Source organism: Protopterus annectens, chromosome 5.part0 (genome assembly GCF_019279795.1).
Source record: "Protopterus annectens isolate FY-2018-M chromosome 5.part0, PAN1.0, whole genome shotgun sequence".
Taxonomy (NCBI): Eukaryota; Metazoa; Chordata; order Ceratodontiformes; family Protopteridae; genus Protopterus; species Protopterus annectens.
In genome coordinates this window covers 768,283,299-768,303,743 of record NC_056735.1, presented here as the reverse complement: position 1 = coordinate 768,303,743, position 20,445 = coordinate 768,283,299, and the positions used below count along the sequence as shown (strand labels likewise).

Genomic DNA, 20,445 nt, shown 5'->3' with positions numbered 1-20,445 from the left:
AAAAAATCTTTGATTGGCTCCCATTCTAGGAAGAATTTAGTCTGTCTGAAAAAGTTTCTTAGGACTGTCTGTTTCTCTTGTCAAAAGAGAGAAGGACTAAAAAAGGTTCTTGAGGAACCTAGGAGTGTATTGTAAGCAAAACTATTATTTTTAATGTGGTGTCTACAACAAAACTCAAAAAGAAATCATGAGAGACAGGATTTTCCAGGAGGTGTCTATCATCATAGTTTCCTCAGACACAGCCTGGGGAGCACACTCAGGAGACTTAAAGAAGCAAAGGATCCGGGATACAGCTTTGAGGAGAAGGCGTATCAGCATAAAAGAGGTGATGGTATTCGATCTAGTTGTAAAAGTACCCATGGCCAGCAAGCACCATTGTGATGCTATGTACATCAGCAAATTGGGAGGAACGGCCCTGTTCTTATCTGCTCTGCAGATGGCAATGCAGCAATGAGCTTTAGCCCAGGAGTGTAGCAGTGGCCCTCAACCCTTTTTATATTTCATCTCAGAAGAATTCCTCAGCATACCAGCTGAGGAGAACAGTGATGAACCCACGTAAGTGAATACTAAACATTGATGTATGTTTGTACTTAGTCACAGGTGGGTTTACCATTGCCAAAGATGGACATTTGTCCTTCTGTAGGAAATAGCTCAGATAATTCTGCACTAGAATACCAGTAGCAGGTGAATCTGCATTAGAAGTGTTATCCATAGTATGGGGCAGGTTTATTTTTCTCTGCTTTCCCTCCAGTATCCTTAATTCCCTAGGTGATGGACAAGATAATGGGCCAGACCAAAATTGCTAATTGTAACCCTCTTTTGGCACAGGTGACACAGAATATTTAGCAAAGACTGCCTTACTGGCATTCTGGTAGTAGTGCCTTACTGCCCTCTCTCTCTAAGTCTCTCAGAGGTTCAGACTCCTCCTTCTGCATGTCTGTGGATGTAAAGGACCAGTCAGCTGCTAGAGCAGGTTAGTCCTAAACCGCCACAGACGGCAGTCCTCAGTTTTTCTAGTGCAACTGTAAGAGAAGAATGTCTGAGATAATCAGCTTATTCTGTGGCAAATTTGTTCGGTGAGGCTCGATAAGAAACCATTTGGGTTATTTTATCCCTCCTCGTCCTTTTCTAGTACTGCTTGCAATGTACATATTTTGTTGTATGTGTTTCTTTAAGAAGACAAAAGTGGATCTCTGCAGTACTTTGTTTCTCGTTAACAGCGAAGGGTTATTGTGTGTGTGGTAAGATGAATACTAGTTTCTCAAGGGTTTACAACCCTTTCATGTTTTATGGTGTTTTGTGCATGTTTGACGGACTTTTTCTGTACTGGAACTGTTTCTGTCAATTTCTGTCCTTCCCTTGTACTGCCACAATGTCGAGTAAATTGCTGCTGTCATTTCCATTGGTTTAAGATATTATTTTGAATCTTTTAACAGGAAAACTTGCTGTTTTAACAGTCTTTTCTTCATATATTTTGTATCAAGTGGTGAATGAAGTAATTTAATGATATCTTAAACGAGATATTTGTTTAAATGGGGATTTCAACCCTGTTTTGTTTTCTGACAGGATTTTTTCTTAAGTTAAATTAGCGTAATGTAAGGAATTCAATTTACACTGTTTTTATACATGTGGGACTGAAGTTGGCCATTTGTTTTTTGTTGAGGTTTTTTTATGGTATGTGTTGGTGCTTAGTGTGTAACTGCTGAATTACTGGCTTGCTTCAATACAGTATTCCGTTTGTTTCTCTGTTTAAATAATCTTTGCATTCCTTTTTTTAAAGGGACAGTATAGGGGTGTGACCCCTTTTGTATGTTGGGAGGACTGTTTTGCCATTACTTTGTACCGTCCTGGCAAGTTTTTTTTTTTTTTTTTTTTTTTTTTTTTGCCCTGTCTAGATGGACTCTGAATCTGTGCTCCATCCACCACCACAATTTACCCTATCTGCACCTAAAAACAAAACAAATATGCACCAGCCTGTGGCCTGTGACTCCGCAGTAGCCACAGCCAGAAACAAGCTATCAGACCACAAGCCTTCTTTTACCTCCATGTCCATTTGGTATGGTGTTGGTACTACAACTGTAGTCATACAGCTGTGCATGATTTGAGGATCAGACACATTCTGTGGGTCTGTACCATTGCCTAGTTCAGGTATGGGAGAACCAACCCTTTAGATATAGGGGAAGTCAAGGGTGCAGAATCTGTTAGGTTTGATAAGTTCCCACAGGGATTTTTCTATTAGTGTAATGCATGCAAAGCAGAAACAGAAAATCCACCAGATAGTTGAATGATGGTCTCTTTCAAGTCCCCCCCCCCCACTGGAGATGGTGACTATGGCTAGATCCATTGTTCAAGCACTTCATTGTGTTACCTGATTTAATAGTAACACTGGTGCTTCCACCCCTGTTTTCTGCAGTGGATCCTGATTTTTGAATTGGATCATGTGTCTTAGGGTTCTGATCTATCTGAATCGGATCTATTTGTTTCCTCTGAGCAAATATAGGAACCCAAACAGTTGTTTCCTTTTTCCCAAATGCTGGCTAGATTTAGGGATGTATTTAATTGGGAGCAGTTTTCTACCGCCCCCAAGATTGTCAGAGTCTATGATCTTTTGGAGGGTAAGGTTCCAGTCTTTGATCCCATCCCTCCAATGATCCCAGCACTGGAGGAATTTTTTAAGAAAGCCATCAGTTTCTGAGGCTGTCCTTAAAGTATTTAGGGCATTTAAGGTCCCCTTCCTCCTTGCTGGGTCTCCAGGGCCCATCGTCTGCAGACCTCCCTCCTATGCCTCCAGCTACCTTTTCTAATAAAAAAAGTCTTTATTTATTTATTTTTATTTTACATTTGTTGACCGGGCTAGTCTAACTGGATACATGTCCATTTTCAGTAGAGTCCCGGGGAGAAAAGCTCCAGGAATCATACAGAGTTAGTCTAGGTTAAGACAGAGCCATTAAAAAACAACAAATTGTTACATAGATGTATTATAAAAACATTGATAAAGGGTAATACAGAAACATTGTAAAAAACATCAATTGTTAAGAATGACATTATAAAAAACAAAAATATATATATATTTTTTTTTTACTGTGTATATTTTTCAATGTAGATAAATATAACTAGGGGTTTGTGAACAAAACAAATTATGTAGAAACAGAGAGAGGGAGGAAAAGTATAGGATGTAGGATGAAATGTTAGAGTAGGGGAGAGAAGTTAGTCAGGTTTGGTGCAGGAGCATAACCAGCGTTGATAAAAAAAATAGCCTTAGATTCTTTTTAAAAAGCAAGAGAGAGGTCCGAGATGTGAGATAGGGAGGTAGTTGATTCCATACTTTTCCGACAGTGTTGGAAAACAAGGAGTCGCCTGCTGAGTTTTTAGTTTTGGTGGTATTAATCAACATTTTGTGTGAGGAGCGCAGATTATTGAGATTTTTATAAGGTATAATAAGGCTTGAGAGTATTGGCGTGTTAGAGGGTTGATACAGGGTCTTATGGGCTATTGTAAGTTGGTGGAATTGAAGCTGGTTAAGAAATTCTAGCCAGCCTAGTTGCTTTAGGTTCAGATAGTGATGAGTTCTGAACGGAGAGCCTGTAGCAAATCTAGCAATATTGTGATAAGATGTGGCAAGTTTGTTGAGGTTATTCTTGGAGAGGTTAGTGTATATAGGAGAGGCATATAGTAGGGTTGAGATTAGGTGTGTTCTAGCTATAGCGGTCCTTGCTAGTGGTGTAAGAAAGGGCTTAATTTTATAGAGGGAACCTAGTTTTCTGTTAACTAATTTTATAGTGGAATTTATGTGAGTGTCAGAGTTGAGGTTGTTGTCAACTGTGATACCTAAGAGATTGGTGGTTAGGTCAGGAGAGATACGAGTACCATTATTGGATGTGAGGGTAAAATGTAAAGGAGAAGACTTATGGGTTGGTGTAAAGAGTAGCAGTTTAGTTTTTTGGGGGGTTTAGGAGGAGGCAGCGGTTTGAGAACCAATGCTCAACAATATTGAAAGCTTTTTGGGTAAGAGACCGGAGTTCGGCTTAGGGGGTGGCTGAGCAGATTATTGTAGAGTCATCTGCATATTGGATGCAGGTGGTGTGAGAAATAGCTAAATTAAGGTCATTGATATAGATGGAAAACAGGAGTGGACCTAATATGGAGCCCTGTGGTACACCTAGGGAGACGGGAAGATGATTAGATAGTTTATTTTGCCACAGTACAGCTTGATGTCGGTTTTCAAGGTAAGATGTGAACCAACTCATGGATAGAGTGTCGAGTGAGAGAGATTTCAGTATGTGTAGAAGAAGTTGGTTATTAACCATGTCAAAAGCTTTAGATAAATCCACAAAAACTGCAGAGGAAAGAAGATTTGTATTGCGGTTTTTGTTGATACAGTTTGTGAAGGATAGCAGGGCAGTGGTTGTACTGTGGCAAGGTCTGAATCCATGCTGACAGTTGGCTAAAAGGTTATGATGGAGAAGGTGGTTAAGAAGTTGTTTGTGAATGCATTTTTCCATTATCTTTGCAAGGTGGGATAGTAGAGCTATAGGGCGAAAGTTAGAGAAGTCATTGGAGTTACCTCCTTTATGTAGTGGAATGATGTGAGAAATTTTCCAGATAGATGGGATAGTACCTTCCTTTATAGTTCTGTTTATGAGAATAGAGATGGGGTAAGCAATGGCATCGGCCCCTTTTTGCAGAAATTCTGCTGTGACTTTGTCGGCTGAAGGGGTGGTTGGTTTTAGTTTATGTAGAAGGGAGCAGATAAAGGATGTGGCCACTGGTTGTAAATGAAATGCAGGGGGTGGATAGCTAGTGGGAGTGGGCAGGTTAGCAGTATTGGGAGATAGATGGCTTGCAAGGGTTTGGATAGTGTCAGTAAAGAAAGAATTAAAGGCATTGGCTGTTTGTATAGGATTTTCAGGGTTTGAACTTAGTGGGTTGGGGGTGATAGATTGTCCTGGGTTAAGCAGTTTGTTAATGCTGGTCCAAAACTTTTGTGGATACTTGAGGGAGGATTGTTGTAACTGGTGGTAATAGGTATTTTTGTCTAGTAAAATGGCTTTTTTTGTATTGTTTCTGAGTTGTCTGAAGGTTTGGTGATCTACATGATTCTTAGTAGTACGCCATTTTGCCCAGGATTTGTTTCTTTGATGGATTAAATGCCTGGTTTCATTAGAGAGCCAAGGGGCAGGTTTAATTTTAATTCTAGTAGATCTTAATGGGGCGTGATGGTCCAGGATTTTTAAGAAAGTAGAGTTAAAGTATTCAACTGCTTTATTTATAGGGAGAGATTTCAGTAGAGTCCAATTACATTGCTTTAGTTCTGTTTGGTATAGCTTGGAATTAAAGTGCTTTTTGGTACGTACAGTTCTAAAAGTATTAGGGAGAGTTAGGTTGGTTTTATGTCTGATAATGTATATTAGAGAATGGTCACTTAGGTCATCTGGAAGAGTTCCTGTGGTATAAGTTTGGTGAGGATTATTGGTGAGTATCCAATCCAAGGTACTGTCTTTATTGTTGAGTTTATTAGTTCTAGTAGGGAAGTTTATAGTTTGAGAGAAGCCATAAAGGTTTATATGGGAAGTGGGGTTTGTACTGCTACATGAAGTCCAATCTATATTGAAGTCTAAGACTATGGTTTCTTGTGGGTGATTATGGGAAAGCCAATTGAGTATGTATTCAAGTAAGCTAATATTGTTTCCTGGGGGAAGATATGCACAGATGATATTTATAGCTTTATGTGGGTTAAGCTGGAGTTTGGAGATGATTATTTCGGCATTATTAGAGGTTCATTAAGATTTACAGTGCTAACTTGTAATTCAGATTTGTAAATAAATGCTACCCCTCCACCTTTTTTAGTTATGCGGTCTAGTCGAGTTATGTTATAACCTGGGGGGGTGATTTCATTGTCCTTTGTTATAGGTTTTAGCCATGTTTCAGATAAACAAAGGATGTCAAATTGGTGGATGTCAAGGAGGGCATGGACTTGGGTGATTTTATTACAGATGCTACGTATATTAAGATGTGCAATGGAGAGTGAATTGGAAGGTTTTGTAGGTGGTAGGTCACTAGTTTTATCTTGGTGGCAGTTTGCAGTGGTAGGGGTAAAGATTGGGCCAGGGTTAGGATGAATGTCTCCGTCTATTAAGGAGTGGAGGAGAATATAGTAATTTATTTGGTGAGACTTACAGTAGGGGTTGAATGTATTTTTAGGTTTTTGGTTGTTGAATTTAATGTGTACTAGTCTGTGAAATTTGGCTAGTAGGTATCTAGGTTTGCAGATAGAATATAAAATGTTTGGAGAGAATGTTTGTATTGCTGTTGAAGTGAGTTTGGAAGGGAAGGGAATGCTAGAGAAAAGAGGCTTTTCATAGGAGGTTAAGAGATAGATAGTAGTTAGAGCAGTTGAGTGCAATCACTATTAATAGTTGTAGTTGGTATGGGATGATTAATTTAGACATGCTATTGGTTGGTGACTTGGGAATTAAAGGTGAGGTAAGTTGTATATATAGATTAGGAGGAGTGTCACTAGTATTGTATATTGGAAGGGGGAGGTAATGGTGGGGGAGTTATGTGAGGAGGGGTAGGGTGTGGTAATGATGTGATTTGTGTGATAGGGTGTGGAGTAATAGGGGTGTGACCTAGTGAGAATAAATGTAGGAACACTGGGGGCGGGTGGGATTTGGGGTCAGGGTAGGGGAGCGGAGTGAGCCCGAAGGGCGAACGGAGCGGGTAGAGACAGGAGAGTAGACTATCAAAGATGACAATCTGTGAAGTGGGAGAGTTCTATAGGTAAGTCTAAAAGGGAGAAAATATACAGGTAAGTTTGAGGCTAATAAGAAGGAGGATTAGGATGTCAGAAATAGTAGAATGGGATGAAAGATACCTTAGGACAAGGGTGAGAGAGTGAAACAGAAAGTACAAGAAAGTAGAGGCAGAAAAAGTATGGCGTAAGGGTTATGGTAAGGAACAGTTGTGGGGAAAAGAATATACAGAGGCTGTTAAAGCGCCACCTAGTGACCAGTACGATGTCCTTCAAGGATGCATCTGCAGTCATAACAAATGGGTTGTCCTGTCGTCAGGCAGCCCTTCGGTCGGCCGGATTCCAAAGTCTGGGTCCGGCTTCGGCTGATGTCGCACTTCACCCGACGTCATCTCTGCTGGTCTTCGGGTATAAAGGCATCAGCCGACGCCATTTTCCTCAGTCTTTCTTGCGCGTGGCCGAAGCAGAAGCGGTTCGCAAGTGCCGGGTCGGTCAGATCCAGAGATTACTACTACCGAATACTACAAGACTTCTAAAAGCTAAGTACCCGTTGGGGACTCTTTCTTGCCTCAGCCGATGTCAGAAAAAGTAAATAACTGTTTAACTTGTGGGAAACAAATACCTCATAAAGATTTCCACTCTTACTGCCTACCTTGTTTAGGCCCAGACCACGACGTAGCAGCCTGTTTAGCCTGTGCTTCCTTCAACCGACGAACACTTAGGCGTCGGTCGGAGTTTGCTGAACAGTTTTTGGCTCAGATTTTGCGTACATTATGCCGTCGGATCCTCCGACTACCCAAATTGTTAAAAAACGCAAAGAAAAAGACCGACACTCGCGGTCCGCGGTTTCGGCCGAAACCACGGTTAAGCAAGCCGCGAGTGTCTCGGTTTCGGCCGAAACCGAGAAAACGGGTCAATCTTCAGCCGAATCCATGACTACTACTGAGGCTACTGCTACCTTACATGAATCGGCCTCTGAAGTTTTGCCTACTACTGTGGTTCCTAGCGTATTTTCAGACACCATTCCTTTGGATGTCTCCCCCCCAGCACGTGGTGCTGCTAGGCCTCCTGCAGCCATGTCTATAAAGGCCTTTGCCAGGGCTAAAGCAGCCAAAACTGTTAAATCTGTGCCTGTTAAGACCCCCTCACATAGGCCCACTTCTAGTTCACAAATGCTTACTCTGGCAGAGGATTTAATCTCCTTAATTAGGGGATCCCAATCTCACCCAGACAGGGCCTCTCAGCCTCCAGAAAAGAGACCTAGAGCAGAGCCCCCCGAGCCAGTGTCCTCTGATGATTCTTCGGATGACTCGGACATTACAGATCAGCCAGAGGGTCCTTTTTCTACTTATGAAGATTCTGATGCTGAAGAATCCATTCCATCTGCCTCTCCACCAGAGGAATTTTCCTTTGGGGAAACCTTACATGCCATGAGAGAACAATTCCAATGGCAGGGACAAGATTTCTCAGATTCAAGAAAAAGGCTTAGGACCTTTCTGCACTTACCACAACATAGGCCCTTAGCTATACCTCCAGTTCTGCCTGTTGTGGATGATGCATTTAATGATGTTTGCACTGCTCCTGATACTTTACCTCCAGCCCCTGCCAAACCAGATAGATTTTACAGGGTGCCAGACACTCATCACCACCTATACAAGGCCCCACTTGCAGATCCTGAGACTATATACCAGGGGCCTAAGGCAGTAGCCGACCTCAGCAAAACCCTATCCCTTCTGAAAGGGAATCCAGGTCCTTAGAGAGATGGGGAAAAAGTTTACACCTCTGCTACTCTCTCAGCTAGAGCTTTAAACTGTCAGTTTCACATGATCCAATACCAAGAGTTTATGCTTGATCAGTTAACTAAGAAGCTGTCCTCTGATGACTCCTTAGATAAGAAATATGTTTTAGAAATGGTGAATAACATTCAGCAGGTTAGTAACCATTCTTTAAAATGTGGCTATGATGCACTGGAGGCTTCATTTAGATCAGCCATGACTGGCACAGTGATAAGAAGGCATGCATGGTTGAAAGAACAGGTCTTGCCGGATCATGTTAAAGCAAAGCTGTTAGATGCTCCTATGGATAAGGCCAGTCTATTTGGTACCCCTGCTCAGCAAGTAATGAAGAAAATGGAAGAGAAGGCAAAATCTGTACAAACAGTTAAGGATTTCTTACAGGTTCAGCCCCCAAGGTTTAGCAGGAACTGGCCTGCCAAAAATTGGTCCTTTCCAGACTCCTCAAAATCTCAAAGAGGCAGGAATAGACGCTCTAGAGGCAGAAATTAATCCAGAGGAGGTGCCTATAGAGGACGCCAGTGGCAAGGCAATAACCAGCGAGGCACAGACACAACCACTGCCACTGCAACAGGACAATCACAGTGACTTGGCTCTGACACCGCCTACCAGGGAGCAAATAGCAGCACCTTTAGGCGGAAAGTTAGCCTTATTTTCGAAAAATTGGCACTATATCACAAAAGACAAGTGGATTTTGCAAACCATAGACCAAGGCTACAGGTTCCACTTCCACACCTTACCAGTAAAAAGAGGAATGCCAAACCTACCTCCAAATCAAAAGACAGAAGCTCTAAAGCAGATAGCTCAATTAACAAAGATGAGAGCTGTGGAAAGAGTACCAATAACACAACAGGGCAAAGGATTCTACTCCAGACTCTTCCTAGTACCAAGAAAAGAGAAAAGTTGGAGACCTATTCTCGACCTGTCCGTCTTAAACACATACATCATTGTCCCAAAATTCAAAATGCTGACCCTACAGCAACTTCTTCCCATGCTGGGCAAGGAGTGTTGGCTGGTAACTCTAGATCTCAAGGAGGCATACCTGCACGTCCCCATACGACCAAATTGCAGAAGATACCTCAGATTTCTTGCATCAGAGCATTATCAATTCTCAGCATTGCCCTTTGGCTTATCTACTGCCCAGAGTATTCACAAAATGCCTGGCATCAGTAATCGCTCATTGCAGGCTACAGGGAATCCAAATTTATCCATACCTGGACGACTGCCTGTTACAAGCGGACAACAAAAGCAAGCTGACAACAGATTTACAAAGAGTCATTTGCTTACTACAAGCCCTGGGATACACAGTCAATTTAAAAAAGTCAAGACTGATACCATCCCAGACAAGAACATTCTTGGGTGCGGAATTGGACACAGTAAAACAGATGGCATTCCTAACTGCAGAAAAACAAGAACAACTCCCTCTTTACTTCTTGGCATTAACAAAGCAGAACAAACTAACAGCAAGAAAAGTACTGTAGGCCTTGGGCTTCATGGCATCATGCATAATCCTGGTCCCCCATGCCAGACTGCATATGAGAAAGCTACAGTGGTACCTAAAGAATTTATGGTCTCAACACAGGCACAGCTTAGAAACAGAAATCCCACTAATCCCATGCCTGAAACAAGAGTTCCTGTGGTGGGCTCAAGCATGCCAGTCAAACCCAGGCTTGCCCTTCCACAACTTTCAAGCAAACCAAACCATCACAACGGACGCCTCAGACCGAGGCTGGGGGGCGCACATGTTGGACAAGTGCATACAAGGATTGTGGACTCCAGACCAGCTGCACCTGCACATAAACCAAAAAGAAATGCTGGCAGTAAAACTAGCAATCCAGAAATTCAGACCATTCCTCAAAGAAGGCCATTTAATGATAAGGACAGACAACACCACAGTCATGTGGTACATCAACAAACAGGGAGGCACTCATTCATACCCCCTATGCAGAATGATTCTGGACCTTTGGAATATGGCTCTGAGCTACAACATCCAGTTACAGGCAATATTTGTGCCGGGAAAAGAAAACACCCTAGCAGACATGTTAAGCAGAACCACCTCGGATGCTCACGAATGGATGCTACACCCGGACATCTTCAAGGCCATCTCAAAAAAATGGGGAATGCCACAAATAGACCTATTCGCATCCCCACTCATTCACCAGCTCAAAAAATTCTGCACAAGGACATGCCACCCACTTGCATGGAAGGTGGACTCTCTAGCCTTCAGTTGGAAAGGCCTGACAGCATATGCATTTCCACCTCTTCCTTTGATGCACAAGGTACTACTGAAAATCAAAGAGGAACGTCCAAGGATAATTCTGATAGCTCCGAATTGGCCAAGACAACACTGGTATCCTTTGCTGAGGAGCATGTCTCAGGGGAGAATGTGGTCAATACCCCTGATGCCTTTGATGTTAACTCAGAACAACTACAACATCATGCACCCAAACCTAAAAACCTTGCAACTGACTGCCTGGAACATCACATAACACCAACTAACCCAGACTTATCCCAAAGGGTTAAAGACATTATCCTTGAAGCCCGCAGACCTTCAACAAGAAGGAACTATGCAGGAAAATGGAAAAGGTTTGTCATTTGGAGTACTGAAAGAGGAAAAGATGTGTCGAACATAGATATTGCTAACATACTTGGCAGAGCTTCTACATACGGGCCTGTCCTATTCCTCCATCAAGATACATGCATCAGCTATTTCCACAGAATACAGCTTCGATCCACCTGTCTTTTCGCATCCTCTACTCAGGAAATTCCTCAGAGGGATCAAGAATGTAAAACCTCCTAGGAAACCACCATTACCAGCATGGGACTTGAACTTTGTGCTAGAAAAATTGACACTCCCTCCATTTGAACCAGCAGCAACAGCAGATCTTCAACACCTATCATGGAAAACTGCTTTCCTACTGGCAATTACTTCAGCAAGGAGGGTTTCGGAACTACAGGCCTTAATGGCAGTACAACCCTTCCTAATCTTCCATCAAGATAGAGTGTCCATGAGAACTAATCCCACATTTATGCCTAAGGTGGTCTCCAGAGTGTCTTTAAACCAGGCAATCCACCTACCTACCTTCTTTCCCAATCCACAGAACAGGGGGGAAAGGCTGCTGCATACCTTGGATGTACATAGACAGTTACGCTACTACTTGGACAGAACCAAAGGTAACAGAAAAACTGACCAGCTTTTAGTAGCCTATGCAACAGGAAGGGAAGGAAAAGCAATTTCCAAACAGACAATCTCCAAATGGATAGGAAATTGCATAAGATTCTGTTACTCTTACCATGGAAAACCAGTTCCACAGAACATAAGACCTCATTCTACAAGGGCTACAGCCACTACCACAGCTTTCTTACGAGGAGTGGCAACCAAGGACATTATTGAGGCGGCTACTTGGACCTCCATGCATACATTTGCCAAGCATTATAATTTACCCCTATACTCTAGATCCCGAGCAGGGTTTGCCACTGCTGTATTGCAAGGGATCCTAACTACACCATAATTCTTCTTGCTCCTACCCTAGTTTGGCTATGGTATTCTACCCATTTGTTATGACTGCAGATGCATCCTTGAAGGACATAGTACAGTTTTGTACCTACCATAAATGTAGATGTCAGAACAGGATAGCATCTGCAGTCAGGATTACCCACCCTCCTTCCCCTCTGTGGTACTCCTAGGGTATTTACCCTCCTAATAGCTAGCTGGGGGAGTCTCTTATGGTGTATTTGTTTGTATATATGTACATACATGCTTATTTTTTGTGTTTGCCTTCTACTATTTTGGAAACATTGGCATTTATCCAAAATTTAGCTTTCCAAGAGGGCAACTGGCATCTGGGGCAAGAAACACTGAGGAAAATGGCGTCGGCTGATGCCTTTATACCCGAAGACCAGCAGAGATGACGTCGGGTGAAGTGCGACATCAGCCGAAGCCGGACCCAGACTTTGGAATCCGGCCGACCGAAGGGCTGCCTGACGACAGGACAACCCATTTGTTATGACTGCAGATGCTATCCTGTTCGGACATCTACATTTATGGTAGGTACAAAACTGTACTTTGTAGTGGGGAAATGTCCGTTTACAGGGGGTAGCAGGCTACAAGAGTGGGGGGGATAGGCTAGTTGTTAGAAGAGGGAAGCTAGTTGGATGTAAGGGTTAGATAAGGATAAGATAAATGAGGGGGAGATTGTTGGCTGCTGGCAACGTAAGCAGGAAGCTTGCCACACCAGGGACAGATTTAAACAATAGTAATGAACAATGATCTAGTAGCTGTTACAGTACATACTTTCACTATGTTTTGGTAAAGGATGGTCTCACAAGGAGGCTGGTAGGAGAAATCCTAGTTTAGCCTTTGTTTAGTTAGTTTCAGAGTCGTCCAGTTGGGTAGATTCTGGTACTATTGTACAGGGTATACTGGTTCACAGGGGTCAAGCGTCCGAGCAGGGTGCACAGCAGCCAGGTGTAGTGAGGGAGAAAAAAGAAATCATCTACAAATTCAGCAAGTCGCTAGAATCATAGGAAAATAAGCTGGGGCAGTCCAGCAAGGTAACTTTTAAAATATTTAACTATCATTGTTTTATGTGAAAGCTTGTACTGAGATGCATATATAGTTTAGAAGAGTTTGTTGCATCATTGCCCTTTGAGCTAAAGGTTCATGTTAAAGATTATGTTTCCATTGTTTCTCAGGTCTCAAAACATACATTAAAGAGTATATCAGAAGGGGCTGACACTGTTTCTAGAAATGCGGATTTGTCTCTGGTGAGGAGGAGGTATGCTTGGTTGCCCAGTCAAAATATTTTCGATGACTTACAAATTGGCATTTTAAGTGTTCCCATTGAGTCTGATTGTGTGTGGTACTTCATATCTTTAAATACTGAGATGAGAGAGGTAAATTAACCCATGTGGTGTGTTAAAAATGTTTCATATTCTCAAGTTTTCCTCATTTAAACAGGATTGTTTTCTGTGGCTTCTTAAACAGAAGTCCCAGACCAACAAGAGCCAAGGTAACAAAAGGAAAAGGCAGGATGACAGCTCTGCCAAGTCTGAGGGGTCCCTTTCCCATAAATGATGCACCCCAACGTATGACTATGCTGAGGCAAACCACCTATCTTTTTAAAATCTCCCATCAGGTGCTGCATCTCTCATTTATTCTCAACAAGGAGGGGTATGGCTGTCAGTGATTTCTGACAAATGGGTTCTCAGCATTGTGGGTAAGTGTTACCAATGGCAGTGGAAAGACCACCAGATCAGTCTTTACATTCCCTCCTTTCCTCAAGCATGTCCTGGGCTCAGGAGTCCTAACACCTGTGCCTCCTGAGAGAATGAGGGTGTTTTTCCCAAATGTTTCTGGTTCCCAAAAAAGAAAATGCGTGGATACCAGTATTGGACCTGTCCTTTCTGAATACGTTCATCCAGATTCCCAAGTTCAAGACGCTCACACTGCAGACAGTGCTGCTGCTTATTTCAGCCACTGCCTCATGGTGACCCTATACTTAAAATATGCTTGCCATCATATCCCCATTACTCGTTGTTTCTGGAGGTATCTCAGATTTGTTGTATCTGGGTCACACTTTGTTTTCTCTACTGCCCTTTGGGCTGTCCAGTGCTTCCAAGTGTTTCTAAAATGTCTTGCCAGATAGTGGCCCACTGGTACACTATTGACAGACAAGTTTTATATTACTTGCATAATTTGTTGATCTGTGCAGAGTCTGCATCCTAGCGCTTGGAATTGTTACAAAAGGTTTCTGCCATACTGACCCTTCGAGGGTTCAAATTGAACCTCCCGAAGTTGTGCCTGACCCCCACCCCACCCCAACAAAGACTCTTTCTGTTGTGCTATTGATTCGAACAATAAGATTGGCTTTTTATGTTCTTAGACAAGGCACTCTCTTTCCAAATGGCGTTTTTGGAATCCTTCAAGTGAAATGTCATCCCAGCTTAAGTATTCCCGAAGATGCTTGGACTGAAGCCATCCATGATTCTCATGATACTACTACCTCATTTTCACATGAGAAAAATGTGATGGTATGTCCACAATTGTTGGAATCAGCACCTTTATTTCCTGGGAACCCACTTGCCTGTGCTCCCTTTCATGAGATGAGAGTTACAGTGGTGGAGAGTGTGTCAATCCAGGACTTTCTTCTCTCTTCTAATTCCTGTGCATTTATTCAGACAGATTGGTCCATATTCACGTGGGAATTGTGTGAATGGGAAAACAAGTGAAAGCCACTTGGGGTCCCTAGGACACATGGAAGTACATCAGTGTCAAGGAGATGTTGGGGATTTTCTGCTTGAAGATTTTTTTTCATCTTCTATGAGCTCTTCAGGTGATTATGGAGAACACCACAGAGATGTTGTATCTCAGCAAACAGAGGGGTATGAGGTCTTACTCTCATGAGAATCTTCTGCCCGATTCTTAAGTTTTTGGAAGAACACAGTGGATCTGATGGACATATGCTGGTTTAACAGTGATAGCATGGGAGCTGAATTCTCAGCATTGTCTGACTCTCCAGGCTTATTACATTCCATCAGAATAGAATGTTGTGGCAGACATACTAAGCAGATCCTAGGCATACCCGTACACGTGGAAGCTCAAGCCAGTGGATATAGTCCAGATGTAAGATCAGGTAGATCTGTTTGCCTCCTTTTAAAACAGACATCTAGGGAAATTCTGTTCCAGGCATCCTTTTAGCCATGCTTGGAGGACAGACAGATGCATTCATATTCCCTTGTCGGGAATGTTCTATCACAAATTTCTACCCTTTACTCTGAGTCAGAAGGTACTTTTCAAAGTTCAGAGAGAAATGTGGTGACACCCTATTGGCCCAAGCAATCTTGGTTCTCTCTCTCTTAATGATATTGGCCAATGGCAGTTGCCCCCAAACTTCCTCGCACTCTGGATCTACTGACAGAGTCTCTGTGTGACTGGTACACCTCATTTAGAAAAGCTTCATTTGACAGCCTGGATGATTCAGAGGATGTGCAGCAAATGTTAAAGGTTACCAGAAAACCTTCTACTGGAACATCATATGTTTATAAATGGATGAGGTTTCCTAAGTGGTGGTGCCTAAATGGGAATAGGGAGTCTGTTGAGGTTAATATTCCCATGGCTTGAAATATTTGTGAGAGCTACTTCAGAATACCTTATTGTATGTGTCTATTAAGGTAAGTACAACAGTCATCTCTGCTTGTCTGCTTATGGATCCCCTCTTTCTTGTCATTTGGTAAAACACTTTGTATACGAGACCCCCTCACAAACAAATTCCTCCTTCATGGGATCTCCACTAGATTCTAGAAAAACTTAACTTTGTCAACTTTTGAACCAGCAGCTCACACTGATCTCAAGTTCTTAACTTGGAAAACTGTTTTGCTTATTGCTCTGGCATCTGCAAGGAGAGTTTCTGAGCTGCAAGCTGTCATGATGGGGCATCCTTACCTTGTTTTCCACAAGGATAGGGTTGTGTTGCACACTAATCCTTCTTCCTTGCCAAAAATATTTTCAGAGTTCACTTTTAATAAGTCCATCAGACTCGCTGTGTTCTTCCAAGAACTTAAGAATTGGAGAGATGATTCTTCATACCTTGGATGTGGATTGGCAGGTCAGGTACTACTTTGACAAAACAAAGCCCTTTTGGATGACAAAGGCTTTTTATGCCCTTTTATAGGGCAAAGAAATGTCAGACTGTCTCCAAGCAAACCATTGCACAGTGGTCATACTGTGGTATTGTTTTTGTTGCACCTACCATGGCAAGGTAAATCAGATCCCACTAGACCCTTATCCTCTTCAGTGGCATTTTGGAAAGGGGTAAGATCTAGAAGTATTCTACAGGCAGCAACTTGGTCTTTGGTCCGTAGTTTTACAGGATGACTTTGCTAGATCCAGAGCAGGCTTCACTAGGATCATTTTCCAGGGGCTTCTGAGCCCTTATCCTTCCTCCTCCCAGGTTAGGTAAACTTTGGGATCTACCCAAATGTCATTAAGGCAGTGTGTTTCCTGAACCTAGTACAGTTGCATAACTTCCATGTACCTGTAACATTAGGTGATTGTAGAACACACTGCCTTACCAGCAGCACCCTCCCACTTCACTTGGATGTATATAGTTTTTGTTGGTTGTTGGAGCTGTATTTTTGTTTAGCAGCTTTTGTTTGTGTGTGCATGTGTCATCTTTGGTTTGGAGAAGTAGGTGTTCGCAAACCTTCATCTGCTTTTCCTTTTGGGCCCTTGGGAAAAAAAACTGAGGGCTGCTGTCTGTGGCTGTAAAGGACTGTCCTGCTCTGGCAGCTGATTGGTTCTTCACTCCCACAAACATGCAAAGGGAGGATTCAAGTTCTGCGAGACTGCCAGAGAGAGGGTAGTAGGGCACTACTACCGTAATGTGAGTAAGGCAGTGTGTTTTCCAAACATCTACTGTTACAGATAAGTGGAGGCTACACAACTGTACTTTCTCCCTTTTGCTGAGTTTAGTAAACTTAGGCTGTAATGTTGCCACAGCATGCGAACATACTGACACAAAACAAGGGGTTCATTCATGTAGTCCAGCCACAGGACTGCAAGGTGGATGATATGGATGATCAGGCACTTATCCCCTTCAGAGATTTGTTGTTGAGGACCTGCTGTACATTCTGAGAGAGGCTAGAAAACTAAATACAATCAAATCATACCAAGCTAAATAAAAAAGATTCCGTTGCCAATGTTGAGGGAGAGGTGGAGGCCCAACTGCAGATTCTGAAGTCTTTATCCTCATGTACCTATTAGGCCTTTACAAAACAGGGTTGTCGTATGCATCAGTAAAGGTACATCTTTCAAACATTTCATTTTATCTGCCTTTTGGGTCCCCCACTCTGCTCATCAGTAAAACAGGTCCTCAGGAGAGACCTGCACATGAGGGACCCTTAATTGGAAACTTTCTGCACTCATGGGAAGTTTCCTTTTTGGAATTGCCACACAGGGAACCAGCTGTTTATCCACCCCCACCCTCTAATATCTAGCTTGGAAAACTGTCTTAGTAGCATTTACAAATGCTAAAAAGATTTCAGAATTGGAGTTCCTCATATTCAAATGACCATTTCTTCACTTCATAAGAGTAGGGCCACCCTGCATACTAACCTTACCTTCATGAGCAAGATGGTGACAGAACTGTCTCGAGATCACTTAATCACCTCCTCCTGCTTGTTTCATCACCACTGAACAAGGATGAATATAGCAGATGAGATCTCACTCGGACTGGAGAAGAGAAGTAATGGCCTAACAACTTTTTGTTTTGTTTGCAAAAAAAAACATAGAAGGGAATCTTGTCAGGAAGCAGACCATATCCAAATAGCTAGCGGACACTTTATTTACTACTGCTACTCTTTTCTTGGCAAGCCTGTTCTGGGCCACATTGGGTGCCACTGCAGCTACCATTGCTTCCCTTAAGGGGGGCAGTACCCAGTCTATCCTGCAAGTAGCTCACTTGTTATCTGTCCATACCTTCTCCAAACACTATAATCTGGACATTGAATTTAGTTTCATGACAGAGTTTGTCAGAGCCATTGTGTCAGGGCTTCTGCATCCTACTCCTCCCAAGAGCCAGACACCAGCTGGGCTATAAACTTTGGGAATCTTCCCAAGAGTCATTGCTGCAGCATTGAGTTATACAAGGGATATAGTACTGTTATGTCAAGTGTTTACCATAATTGTAGATGTTGATGTTTGCTCATTATTGCTGTTAAAGGTTCCCTCCCTTCACCTCTCTTCTCTCCTTTCATGAGACATACTTGTGTTAGGGTTAGGACACCTTAGTTAGCCTTCTTCCTGCTGCTGTTCCTTCTCTGTTGCTTTAAACTGGTACCTTCCCTCCTTTTATTTACCTAGAACCTGGAGAAGTAGCTTGGAGATGTTCTGATAAGATTGTCTTGGTGGAGGTTATTCCAGGGAAAGCATACTGTACTGTGGCTGCAGACCACACAGAACTGCCTTACTAAGGCAAGAGAGAAAGAACAAAAAATTGTGTGAGCAGATGTCCCTGTGGGAGGGAATCTACCCAGTCTAAAAGTGGAAGAGTGCCATGTCCTATAAGTCTGACTGTATGTCAAGCATTCTGTTGTAGAAGTCCTAAGAGTCCGTTACCACAGCAGGGAATGTACTGTGATCACAATTATGGTACATTACTGACACAACCAAAAATTATAAGTATGCACAGCAGTGCCATCTGAGGTTTATTTTTTTTCAAGTGAGTATATATTTTTTTCCTTTTTTTTTCTTTTTTACCTGATATATTTGCAGCTTCTAAATTCAGAAGGAGTTCCATTATTTAATTTTTGTTTTGTTCTGTAGGTAAAACCTCAAAGTTATCCAAAACAACAGTTAATATTTCAGCCAGTGTTTCTGGTCTTCGGACATCAAGGTAAGCACAATAAAAATGTATTCCTTGTATTTTCCAATGTATGTAATTTGTTAAACTTAATAGTTAAGGCTGTGATTAGGTTGTAATTTATTTATTTATTTTTTACTTGGAATGTCCTCTTCAGGAGAGACCCAGATGTGATTTTTGAAGTGAATGTGTATGTGTTTGTGTGTGTGTGTGTGTGGGGGGGGGGGGGGGTTGACCAGGAAGTGTATGTAAATTGTTAAACTTAATATTTTGAGCTGTCATTGTTTGCATTTCATTTCTGGCTTGGAAGATAATGTTCAAGAAGGACACAATTTTTTTTGTTTTGTTTTTGTTGAAGTGAAAGGGGATGTTTGACTAGGGTGTCTATAAAATTCATCTGCTTCTAAATAGGAGTTATAGAGCCATGAGCAGGAACTAAATGGTTTTCAGATCAGCACAACCGCAGAATTTAATTTTGAGGATAATGAGCATGTGTAAAGTTTCTAAAGAAAATGTTTTGAAATTCATATATGATCCTTTCAAAACGTGATGAGCAAGCTGTTACTCAAATTTTAAAAGTCATGTATTGTTGTGGGAGGGGTTTGGCTGGCTGTTTCACAATTAAATCTGCTAAAGAATGCATGGAGCAGACAGTTATGTCAGTGAGCAGTATCCCACAATGTGGGTGAGAGGTAAAGAGGGTGTTATGGAGGATGCATGATATCTACATTACAAAGAGAAGAAGTCTGAATGGCAGAACCAATGTTATCAGATTGGAGATAGAATGTATCTATATTAAGGGTAGACTGCAAAACTGAAAAAAAAAATGAGGACAGTAAGTAATGAGCGGCAATTGATCAATTGCAAGAGCAGTGAGATCATTTGCAACTGATAATATATGTTCATCTAACAGATATTTTTTATGTCAATCTTTCCAAAATAAAAGGTCCTGACACTTGTCAGTAGTAAATGTATGCCCGTTATTATTTCCACATGTTGATACATTATTTAGAAATCTATGTCATTAAAATGATCTGATGATGCAATTAATCCATTTTTACAATTGTTAGCATAATCATTGGAACAGCAAACATTGCTCACAAGACTAGTGGAAAGTACTAAATTAAACAAAAATGGACCTAAAGCAGACCCGTGAGGTACACAACACCCTTATAGGTAAGTACTCAGACCATTTCCCCATAACAGTAACACATTGTCCTTGTGCAGTTAACCAGTTCATAAACTAGTTATTCATATAAGGGTTGTATTCATATCAGAGGTTCCAAGATGGCTGCAAACTGAGTAAGCGCTTATTTCTAGCTCTCCCAGTGTGAAAACAGAAACTCAGCAGAAAAGGCCAGTGCACTTGTGTTTATGGGTGAGTTTCAGTAACTGGGTAGTAAGTACACTGCCAGGATGCCAGGAATAAAGAAATACAGAAGACCTGGAAAAACTCAGTTACAGAAAATGAGGAAGAAATACTAACTAGAGCTCTGCATCTGTTCATCAAAAAGTATTGCAACCTTCAGACATAATCAGC

General features: G+C 42.0%; 1 protein-coding gene across 1 annotated transcript in view; it reads left to right on the top strand.

Moving 5' to 3' along the window:
• The window catches only part of LOC122802816 (protein NPAT), a gene marked incomplete in the record, with an annotated part of 1,438,521 nt that overhangs the window by 1,209,711 nt on the left and 208,365 nt on the right, over positions 1-20,445 (top strand). Inside the window, 1 exon segment of the mRNA XM_044072621.1 lies at positions 18,869-18,938. Within this exon segment, the coding sequence (XP_043928556.1) occupies positions 18,869-18,938 (70 nt within the window).